This window comes from Neopsephotus bourkii, unplaced genomic scaffold, assembly GCF_033783945.1.
Source record: "Neopsephotus bourkii isolate Nb327-2 ecotype Australia unplaced genomic scaffold, CSIRO-AGI_Nbou_v1 NB_882, whole genome shotgun sequence".
Taxonomy (NCBI): Eukaryota; Metazoa; Chordata; class Aves; order Psittaciformes; family Psittacidae; genus Neopsephotus; species Neopsephotus bourkii.
In genome coordinates this window covers 3,237,871-3,250,054 of record NW_026901376.1, presented here as the reverse complement: position 1 = coordinate 3,250,054, position 12,184 = coordinate 3,237,871, and the positions used below count along the sequence as shown (strand labels likewise).

Sequence of the window (12,184 nt, the reverse complement as noted above, 5' to 3'; positions counted from 1 at the left end):
AATGTTGCATCACTCTGAGGCCAAAATAACAAAAGTGCAATAAACAGTCTTTAAAACTATGAAAAACAAGGACACTGATACAGAAGTATACCCTCTGTATACTAAAGTAACATATTTTCCTTCAAAAAGCGTTTTTTTAAACTATACTATTTCTGGAAACAGTTCTTGTGATTTGATGCTATATGGAAGAACCTAAAGAACATCCATTTCTCTGCTGCCAGAGGTTAATGAAAGCACACCAGAAGTAGCTCATTAACACCCCTTCTGCAGAATGCATTTCTTCTTTAAGACTGAAGAAATCACATCAAAAAATTTAAATGCATTTAAACAACTTTCCCCTATATTTCTGAGTTTGTTACAGCTTCTGAGGGAAATGTTGAGAGAACAGTGTTGGTGGTAATGGAAGGTCTCTGTCAAACAGTACAGTGTCACTGGAAAAGCTGGCTATGAAGAGGCCCTGTTTTGATGTGGGTGGGGATGCACATAAGACTCAGTAGGATGGTACATCTGTTGAGCACCATGAAAGTGCAAATAGGTTTTTTTGCAACTTTACTGCTCACCAAGGAAAAGCTCACTGCCTTAGGTTTTCTTATTGTTGAATATTTTGCTGTGTTTCCCCTGTGTTGTTTTCAAGTGGCGTCATTTAAACATTTATTCTTCAACTATGTTCAGATTTTTTCCTCCACTTTTTCTGAATCACTTTAAATACCCTATTGAGCTAAGTAGTTTTGTTCTTCAGACTCATTTTTACTGACATAATGCCAGTATCATGTAATCGAATATTACAAACCTGTTTGCACCTGAATTATATTAACCTCTTTTCAGCAGGTAAAGAAAAGTAGGAAGAATAACAAGTGTTAAATATTTTTTTACTAATATAGTTGATGTTTCTGTTACAAAAATCTGCTGTTGTTCTTTTTAACAGAGCTTGTGAGTTAGTTGTGAATGTAGTAATAAAAAATTTCTCTTGATACGACTGTGATCATCGGCTGAAATGTATCTCACTTGTATGCTAATTCTTCTCTTAGTATTTGGGTTATGGATTAACTGTTTTGTTCTCTTTTGCTCTCTCTTCCCTCTCGCTGCCCCACCACTGTCCCCTCTCACCCTTCTCAAATGTCTCCTAGTCCCCCGTGTTGTAGCAGTTTCCCCACAGATGCGTTTGGTTGAAGACAATCCCTCTTCTCTTTCCCTGGTGGAGATCTATAAGCAACGCTGTGCCAAGAAAGGCATTGAACATGACAACCCTATTTCTCGTTACTATGACAGACTGGCAACGGTCCAAGCACGAGGGACTCAAGCTAGCCATCAGGTATTAGAGTGTATAATGAATTTTAATCAAGGGCTTTCTTGAGGTCTCTGCTGTGTCCCATATCCCCTGCCCCGATTCATCACCTCTCATTAGATGTGAGACGCATATATGTGCAGAGGTGGCATTTTGATTTTTTCGGAGTTCACTTTGGTTTTGCTTAATGTATTCTTGGGAACTTTTAGATCTCTTTGGTGTTTTAGGTTATCTTCGAAAGCTTCAAAAAAGCTGTATTTCTTTTACTCTAGGTTATTTTGGGTAACTGCAAGGGAAAACAGACAAGGTGTTGATTGCTTTTTGGTCCTTACTTAAAGTGCTTTGAAAATAATTAATTGATAACATGGGAAACAGCATTCATAATTTACATAAGCAGTTACAGCATGTTATGTGAGGCAGGCTTCCCCAAGTTCTTCTAATGGATCTCTTAAATTGTGAGTGGATTCATTTCATCTAACTCAAATAGAAACAGTTGAGTAATCGCACCCTAATAAATGATAGTACTCAGAAAGAACAAAGCTCTCTCTCCCCTATCTCAATCAAACATCCAACTGTGATAAATAAGGTTGTTTCATGTTTTTTATCTCAAGGTTAATGCAAATTCTTACACAAAATGCCAGTCCCATTTTAAATATAGCTATCAGAAAATACATGGTATACATGCAGGCATGGTTTAGAGACAGTATCTGTTCAGGCTTCCTTTGTTAAAAATCAAATGAAGTGTTACCTAACATTTGTTTCTATTTTGAGGGTTTTTCCTTCAGGTTATGAAACTCTCTAACAGCCATTTAATTGAAGTCAGTATGACTGTCATGCGTTCTGGTGTCCTAGAACAGATCCTAGCGTTACATCTTTTTTGAATTAATTAGGCTAGTGTATGGTACAGTAATTAAATATTTTGGTAATTGCAAATGTTGACATGTAGGGGAAAAGCTCACATAGTGTACGCTGACAGAAATGGCTGAATACAGCTCTCAGCTTTTACCTTTTTGTATTTTTGAGGTGCTTTTTTGGTAATATAATATATGTTAGAAATTACTTTGCACAGTCTTTCCCTATCTTGAGTAATAAACATCCTTTCCCTTTTACCCTATGAAGAAACCATGCAGAGAGCCATCCTTAGGTTGCATGCTTTGTAGTCCCATGTACAGTTTTGAATCTTGCCATTAGCTTTAATTAAAGGGATTTGTTTTATTGCTGCAAAATGCTTATCCAGCTTTCACTGAAGGTAGAAAACAGTGAAGTATGTTCTGTTAGTTTCCTGTAACGAAATGCTGCATCGTGAATTGAATGTCTCTATAGCTCAGTTCTGATTTTCTTTAAAGTTTTGGATAGAAGACACATTAAATTGGGTTATATGGTTTTTCAGTCTCTGGTTTTCTGACATGCCTGTTTGCGGGTCTCATGCTTATATGGTTTTATTAAAGATTTAGTTTTTTCAGATAAAAAGCATTTCCTAGCTGTGCAGAGGCTGGGCTAACAAAACACTCTGTGTTTTGCCAGAGAAATGAGGCAGTGGTGTAGGATTGAAAGCATTCAATTTCAGGATATTTTTTCCTGAAATGGGATACAGCAGTTGAGAGAAGTTTGTAGTTGCTCTTGGCAGATTTGTCTGTTGGTAAGAAATCTATTAAAAATGATCTCTTTCAACTAATATTTATGCAGGTTCTCAGAGATATACTTAAAGAAGTGCAGAGCAACATGGTGCCGCGCAGCATGTTGAAGGAGTGGGCTCTGCATACATTCCCCAACGCCACCGATTACTGGACTTTCCGAAAGATGTTCACTATTCAGCTAGCCCTAATTGGCTTTGCAGAATTCATCTTTCATTTAAATAGACTCAACCCTGAAATGCTGCAGATTGCCCAGGTATGGGTTAGTTTATTCTAGATGCATGCTGTTGTCTTTGATCAGATGGAAATTTGGGCTATACTTTGGAAATGAGTCAAAACAGTAATTTGATACATGTAATCAACAGTGCATGTCAGTAGGCTTTTCATTTATATGTGATTGCACATCATGTAGGTAGCAATTTAAACTGCAGTCTCCATGGACATCAACTCTACCTTCTGTGGTGAAAATGTAGAACTTTGTAAAGTCATTCTTAGATATTGGAATTGTTCGTGTCAATGACTAATAAGTCACTCTTTTTGTCCTTCAAATATACTGCTTTGAATATGTGTTTTCATCAGATTAAAAAAAAACAAATTTAGAGCTTCATTTTCATAGAGGGGAATACACTTTTTCAAATACTGTTCTCTATTCAGCATTGCCATCATGTCAAGCTGCAACTCCTATTAATAGTGATTTTTCTGTTTTAACCCAACATTTTAAATGAGGCTTGCCACCTTAGTAGGGCGAAGGTGGTATATATTAAAGTCTTAATGCCATTTTAATGCATGCAGGAATATGCTCTGTATAGCAATTAAATTTCTTTAATCCCTCTAGGTAAGTGTTCAGATGCTTAGTCTAAGAGAACAATGCACAGAGAATGCTTGCCCAGAGCTGAGATGCGCAGAGATGTGTCTGTCCATATGACTCTTTATAGACCATATTACAAAAGAAGCTATTCCTTAAGTTTGATATTACAGCAATGTGTATTTATCAAGGAGTTTTGAGAAAAATACATACCTGACTTTGCATGCCTTGAATTTTAATGTTTTTGCTCTAAACCTGTTTGAAAGAGTGAAAAGCTATTGGGAGTACATTTGTATTCTGAGTATTAATGGTAAATAAAAATCCAACTTCTTTTGGTTTCATTAATGAAATGAATGTTCTTTTAATTACTTTTATGCATCTTGTTTCTAAATCCAGGATACTGGCAAGCTAAATGTAGCTTACTTTCGCTTTGACATTAATGATGCTACTGGAGATTTGGATGCCAATCGTCCAGTTCCATTCCGGCTTACACCAAACATCTCTGAATTTCTTACCACTATTGGGGTGTCTGGTCCACTGACTGCATCTATGATTGCAGTAGCTCGCTGCTTTGCACAGCCAAATTTTAAGGTTTGTGTAGCTTTTTAAAGGATTGTTTGCAGGCATGTTGTATTTGGCAATTTAGAAACAAAACAGTGCTTTCTTGGTTAAAGTGAAAACTGCACAATACTTACTTGTTTTTAAATCTTAGCCTAAGATCATCGCAAATGCCAGCTGAAACGTTTGCAGTTTACCTTCTTGAAAGAATAGGAGGAATATAGGGGGAATTCTGTCTTTGAGTCTTTGTCCAAACATGTTAATTCAGTGCTCTAGCCTCATAAGTCATTAAGAATTTTGACAGTGTTAAACAGTAAAATGGGAAATGCAACATCATTTAGAATCTTCATAATCATCTGTCAATAGAAATGTGTTTTGGTTATTTATAAGTGGAATAGAATGCTAAAGATACACTGTTACTTTGATGGTTTCAAGCTCTTAACAGGGTGTAGTTTTCTGAAGAAATTGTCTAGCTTCCTTTTAAATTCTAATGCTTTCAAAAAATGAGGCATCTTGCACTTAGTCAAGCAATTTGCACCAGAAAGACATTGTGCAGAATGTACTGTAGCTATGGTATGAGTTATTTACGTTATAAAAGATGGAAAATATCCTAAAGGCATTTTAGTCTTTATCTAAAATGCAGAAAGCTGTGTAGAATATATTTTTAATAATTCATCATCTTACCTTACAAACCCATGTCTATTACACACAAACAAGTGATTAAACATAGCCTGTAATTTCAACATCTGAATGATGCATGCCCACTTAGACATGCCACATCGATTTGATGCAGCTCCACCTTGAGTACTGTGTGCAGTTTTGAGTGCCTCCGTATAAGAGGGACATCACATATTAAGAATGCGTACAGATCGGTTGTGTACAACCAAGATTGTGTAAGGTCTTGAGGGCAAGACTTCTGAAGAGAACTTGAGGTCGCTTGGTTTGTTCAGCTTGGAGAAGAGAAGGCTGAGGGGTGACCCCATTGCAGACCACAACTTCCTCAATGGAGGCAGTGGAAGGGAGGTGCTGAGCTTCTCTCTCTGGTGACCAGTGATAGGATACAAGGAAATGGAATGAAACTGCGTAAGTTCTGACTGGACATTAGGAAAAGGTTCTTCACTAAGAGCGTGGTTGGTCAGTGGAACAGGCTTCCCATGGACATGGTTACAGCACCAAGCCTGCCAGAGTTCAAGGAGTATTTGGGCAACACTCTTATTCATATGGTTTATGGTTAGGTAGTCCTGCAAGGAACAGGGAGTTGAGCTTGATCCTTATGTGCCCCTTCCAACTTGAGGTATTCTATGATTCTCTGAAGGTCAGAGAACAAGTGCCCCTTTATTCTTTTTGGAGTGATGGGTGCCCAGCTCAGTTCAGACATTTGGTGATTACTGCTTTAGATTATCTGTCTTTTGGACTACAGAGAAATGCTTTTAACGTTTTCTGCATTTATCTTTTTTACAAATGCCCATAAAATATATTTAACATGTTGGCCTAATAGCTATATGTGTTATGAAATGTTTTATTTGTTACATGCAGACAGGGAATTTGACTCAGACTGGTTACCTAGAAGTTCATTTTAGGACCTCAGGAGTGTTGAAGTTCACAGATGAATGTCAGTAACTCAATTTGGTGATGAGAAAAAACAGCAACCGTTTCTTGCAGGCATTTTTTCCATCCAGGGGTAGAAATGGCCTGTAGATACGTATGTGTACACATGTTATATACACCTATATATTTATATAGTGTGTATATATATTAAATGCATAGGTATGTATGTTGCAGTCAGTGTTCTTTCCGTGTTTGGAGAAAGCAGTGTTCCCTGAGAGTGTAATCCCTGTGCAGAAAAACTCCAGCTTTGCAAAGCACTCTTAATCTTTGCACAAGACTTCTCTGTATGTGTGGGAAAAGTCATAAATTTAGTGGAGTCATCTTGATACAGAATGTACATGACTGCATTTATGTATGAAGACCTTAATATATGTTACAGCTTAAGTGATGTTTCAATTATCTAAGAGGCGTGATGTGTTTTCATGATGAAAGCTTTTTATGAAAAGAAACACCTTGAGAGGAAATAGTAAAGACAGTTGGAAGCCACATTCATCTTAAAAACACTGAGATTGCAATGCTGAACCAGAAGTGTCAAAATGGTATTGACTAAAATCTAGTTACTATTCTGTAATACCTGATGGTTCTTTGGATTAAATATAACAGTCTGATTTTTCTCCTTCATGTAGGTTGATGGCATCCTAAAAACTGTGCTACGGGATGAAATAATTGCATGGCACAAAAAAACACAAGAGGATACTTCCTCTCCACTTTCAGCAGCTGGGCAACCCGAAAACATGGACAGCCAGCAGCTGGTTTCACTAGTTCAAAAAGCTGTTACTGCTATCATGACTCGACTTCATAATCTTGCTCAGTTTGAAGGAGGAGAAAGCAAAGTCAACACTCTGGTAGCAGCTGCAAATAGCTTGGATAATCTCTGTCGTATGGATCCTGCCTGGCACCCTTGGCTGTAACTTGAATTTTTCGGTAGCTTTTTTTGCTGCTGTTTGTGGTGTGAGCCACATACTGTGTTAAGAAAATGTGAAAAAAGCTTTCCAGACCATGGCTTACCTGCCACACTGCATTTTGTCAGTCTCCTTTTTAATTGTGTTTACAGTCACAGGACAATTTCACTGCTTTTAATTTCATGAGGGGACGTTTCCTCCGGTTGAAGAACGGTTGTTTAATATGCAACAACAGTTTTCACAAATAGCTAAAAATGAAGAGAGGAAACTTAAATATTGTACAGAAAAATCTTATTTTATGATGAGGACTATAAACCTAGCACTGTTAGATTTAGGGTCTGGCATTCCTGATAAGCTGCAGTATATAATTTTTTTTATACCATAGTAATTACTAGGAAAAAATTTAAAAAAATTAAAAAAGACAGTATTCCCAGTTACTGAATGTTACTTTGTGAAATTTTACTTAATTGCTGTCCCTTCATTCTACCAAATTGAAGGCACAAATAAATACTCTTCCTTTAAGTTTGCTTCAAATTTACATGAGCGAAGATGGTTTGTACAGAGAATTTTGTACCAAATGTATAGAGGTAACTTTTTGTTAAGCGCTGAGAAAATGATGATCAAATTGTGCTGGCTTTTCTTGGAGCGCAAGCTATGTACAGTGAAAGTGTAAACCATTTCGAGTATTTGGTTTGTTGTGGACAGGGCGGGGGGGGGAGTTTATAAAAAGGATGGAAAAAGGCATCCATGGATACATGTGTTTGGCTGTAATAGATTAAAAAAAAGTTAAATCGTATGATTTTCTTTTTCATGTTTAGAATTACAGTAGCTTCTTTGGAATGAATCTGTTTCTTTGTAATTTAAGAAAAGACCAGTTTAATGTTTCACTTGTCTTTCTGTTAGCATTTTTATAAAACTTCGGTGTTGAGAATGTTAAATTTGTACAGAGTGATTTTTTCAAAATAAATATTTTGTAAAACTCTCAATGGTATTCATTTTATTTAAAATATTTTAAATATTATACTATGGACTAGATAGAAAAGTATCAAGAGCAGGTGGAATCTTTAGTATATGAAACCGGCCTTTATTTTAAAGGATGATAATTGTATTAACGAGACATGGATGTGATGTTCTCAAGTATGGTGTTGAATTTGCTTACAGAAGAGCTGTGAACAGGAAATATAAATTTCTTCATTCAGTGTATAGTATTTTTTTCCTAGTCAGTTAATGTGTTAACCATATGTTTTCTAAAAGTCTGTCTTTAAACTGAATAGTCTATTTCTTGCCTACAAAAAATTGAGCTTTTAAGTAATTGTTCAGAGGTCAAGACTTTATCTGCAGATGAATTCTGTTAGGGGATGCTGTTCCTGGAGAGACAAAGATGATCATGACTACTATAGCAAAGGATGCCTCTGTCTGCTTTTGGTTGTTTTGTTTTTTAATAAGCAGACAACAGGTTCTTTAGAGATTTCATAACATGAGAGGCATAATTGAAGTTAATGACCACCATTCAGTAGTGTACTCTCTGTGATACAAGAGGGTTTTCTGAGTCAGTCTAATGACATTCCTTTGGTAGGTGGGCTTACCAGCAAGCTAACAGGTAGGTATGACTATAGACAAGTCAGTTATTTAAAAACAAAGCAACATGCTTCAGTGGGGCTCTTACAGAGTCTCAGAAAGACCTGTTCGTCTTTGCAGCCGTCAGCTGAAGCAGTCAGTTGATACAAACTTGAGTGTCAACATTATGAAGGGGTACATGGCCCTCTCTACTGTTCACCCAAGATGATAGTTTTGCTATGCACCACGAGCAGCACTGAACCTGGCACAGAGGGAGGTGAGGCTGATAGACAGAAGTGCAATGTATGTAGATACAAGGGTTTGCAGCCATGATTGTAATGTGAACTCAAAATTGTTGATGGATTTAAGCCCATTTGAAGGCTGAGTATTAAATAGGTTTTTACTGTATGCTTGGCTGGGAGGCATCACTTTATTAAGCACAATATATAGGATAATGTATAGTTTGGTAGGTTAATTTATGAATTTGCATCTTTTTGACTAGTAACAAGTCCATCTAGTATGAAAAATGAAGATACCTTGCACTCTCACTTCAATGCATTCTTTTTCCCCTTTGGAATATAACTAATATAGCAAGAAAAATAAAATATTTTGAAAATAGAAGTTAAGATATTATTGACTTGTAAATGGAAAAGAAAGCTTGACTCTTAGCTCTCATCAATGAAAAGTAAGCATGCAGTAATGAGTTTATGAAAAATGTCTGGTTTAGAGCAAAAAGCCTGAAAAAAAATGAATGTTGCGTTTTCATTGTAAAATATAGCATGATGTTAAGGAACAGTGATAGATTGATCTTATTCTGTGTAGGAATTGTAATAATCTAATCCTAGCTGTTTTGGAATTAAAAGTGAATTGGAAATGCTTGTTCATGCACTCAAACTGTAACTGCAGTAATGCATTATGTTTCTCTGCACTTATTTCACTTAAAGGCTTTTCCAGGCAAGTTTTTTTTCCATTATTTTCCTAGGTGTGATGGACCAAGCTTTTCCCAGCTGAATCACTGCTGCCTTTCCTGTTTGTTGGTTTGAGGACCTTAACAAGAGCAAAGGGACTCTCATCAAGCAAGTCATGACTTTCCCAGGTGTCTGCTTACTTCTTCCCTGAGTCTGGGAGAGCCAGTAGCAGGTAAGGTCCATCAGAAGCAGACGGTAAGCATTCAGACCCTGAAAGTTTAAAGAGGAATGATAGCCAACTGGTTGACCCTTAATCATAGCCGTGTGATGGCAGGTAAGGCTGATCCGTTTGTAGACTTGGAATGCAGGCATTTAGATGAAGATCAAGTTTTTCTGATTAACATAATTCTTACGTGGATCAGAGGATTTGCTGTGGGATTTTGGCTGGGAGGAGGAGTTTACAACTCACCAAATACTTCTTGTTCTAGATTATGGTTGTCTTTGCATGATGAATAAAATGTGGCCCCTCTATTCCCACACCTGGTTTGTGTGCTCCTTATGTAACACAGAGAGAATGATAGATTGAGTCATGCTGTATGCCAGTGTATAAAAGTGGAATCTCAAATACATGAGTGGTAACGACTATATAAGGATTTGGAAAACAAACATCTTTTTTTTTTTTTGGCAAAGACTTGCTTCCTTATCAAAATCATGTTGGCAAGAAAAATCTGAACTTTGTTCTTATAAAACATAGCGCTTCCTGTGTGTGTCACAACACACTATATGCAGTCATTCACAACTAAGCTTAGTGCTTTCATGACTTGAAGGGAATTGTTGGCTTCCTTTTATTGAAGATCGTAACATTTGTAGCTGTGAAATATGGCACATGCTGCGTCACAGGAGTTGCAATATCTTTTCCTTAATCATTTGCATGTCTTAGATATGTCTGACTGAGAGATGACAGCATTCCCTGAAAGGAAATAATGGGATAATTCAGTCACTTTTCTGTTCATGATAGAAATCATAATAGGAAAATGAGAATGAAAGATAAAAAAGACAAATTTTTGTTCTTAAATCTGTGACATCTCTCTTGTTTATTCAAATATACTCCTAAAAGAAAACTCAGTAGTGCTCTGTCATATGGGGGTGAGGGAGCAGAGCTAATAGGGAAAAGAGAGTTACTTAAATAAATCCATGACAGTGTTAATGCAAATGGTAATACTTGTTTTTTTTATTTTCATGAATATATGCTATGGAATTACCTTATTTTGTGAGAAGTCTTGTGCAGTCTTAACCCAGAGTTATACCACCAGCTTGCAAGGAGGTGAATCCTCAAAGCTTTTAGTTAGACATGAGCATGCTTCAGAGTCTGGAGAAAATCTGACATATCTTGTATGGTCAGCAGCTGTCCATTAGCAGGTAAGTGGTTTGACACAGTACAGCGCATGAAGTTCCTGATTATCTTCAAGGACACGTTGCACGTATCTTAGCTGCGTTTAATTTTTTATGGTTGTAGATAAGGATTTCCTCTGTCTCATTAGTTCAGATACACGCTCAGTATGCATCTTGCTGAGCAGATACTTGCAAGTGAAATACATTAATTGTCAATTCAATATAAGTATTCCCTTTAAGGTATCTTCCCTCAGATTAGATACTACACAAAAAAATTCCATGTTATTACTCTGTACAATCAAATGCTTGAGAATTGAGACATAAAATATAAAATTATCTCTGAAATACTGTGCATGGGCATTGTGCAAGTCTTAAAATTCCTCCTGTTGTGTTTTTGGGTTTGTTTTTTTTTTCCCCTTCAACATCCTGGACAGATTTTTCTGAATCTTCATCAGGGTGACTAGTGGCAAGGCTTTAACACCAAAGTTGTTCCAGCCATATTATAAGTCTGTATGAAATGCATAGAAGTACACGTTGGTAGACTTTAACATACACACCTGTATTGGTGTGAAGTGGACTTAAGATAGGTCACTTGAGTGACATAATTACTAGTAACTAAAAAGCAAGTTTGGCATAAAAATAATAGACAAATGTGAGCTGTGGATATTACACAGAGAATAAATAGTTGTAAGTCTTAAATTATAATGTATTAGTCTCCTGATTTTTTTTATTCATGTTTGGCTGTATTAGACAATGCTGCTGTGATTTAACCTGTTACAGTCTGCTTTCAAAGTAAATTATCAGAATTCATTAGCTTATGTGATCATACTCCAAACCAAAATCATTCAACATTAGTTGGGTGTTTGAGTCCACCCTCTGAAACTGCCATGCCGCTTTCCTCTCCTGTAATTGGGCTGTCCATGAATTGTCAGATACAAAGAGAGCGAGCGACAGATTAGTTATTACTGGAAGAAGATGACTCAAAGCATTTCAGCAGCAGACAATGAAAGCTCTGTTTTGTAATGGCAGTAGAATAAAGTTGCTTTTAAGGCTCCGATCTGTTTCAGGTATGATGTATGAAATGTTCTTTTGTGGTGTAGAAGCCTATTCAGGGAGGAGGATTCACACTCAAAGGAGCTTTTAATCAGCACAGTGTGGGTGCATTTTGCATTTCAGAGGTTCAAGAGAGCACGTGTGAAACAACTGGCGACTCACATGCGATTTATCATCGTTCGTTGGATGTGTTGGCCCACGTGTAAAGGCTCTCACTAGGTGTTACTGAAATAGTAGTGCTAACTGGGATTGTTATGGAAGGAGAGCTCCAGGTGCTAAAATGCAGGGTGAGGGGAAAGGAGTCAGTGAAGCTGTTAACTTTAATTTCTTCACTGCGGCCTTTTCATTTTTTTCTCAATTAGCATTGCCTTTTCCTGAGAGTTTCAAAAGAAGAGCAGAGGGATGCTACCTCTGTGTCAGCCATGTTGTGTCCCCTCTGTTTTCAGACTTCTCCCTTCCCTGTTAGAGTGTAATGCTTTACT

At 37.0% G+C, this 12,184-nt stretch overlaps 1 protein-coding gene across 5 annotated transcripts in view; it reads left to right on the top strand.

Moving 5' to 3' along the window:
• Positions 1-7,778, top strand: part of TRRAP (transformation/transcription domain associated protein) — a 102,726-nt gene extending 94,948 nt beyond the window's left edge. For all 5 annotated transcript variants that reach the window (XM_061357079.1, XM_061357081.1, XM_061357078.1 and 2 more), the window contains 4 exons: positions 1,128-1,312; positions 2,972-3,175; positions 4,121-4,315; positions 6,517-7,778. In XM_061357079.1, coding sequence (XP_061213063.1) covers positions 1,128-1,312; positions 2,972-3,175; positions 4,121-4,315; positions 6,517-6,801 — 869 coding nt within the window. In that variant the 3' untranslated portion in view covers positions 6,802-7,778. The remainder of the gene's footprint in view (positions 1-1,127; positions 1,313-2,971; positions 3,176-4,120; positions 4,316-6,516) is intronic.
• Positions 7,779-12,184: the final 4,406 nt, after the last annotated feature.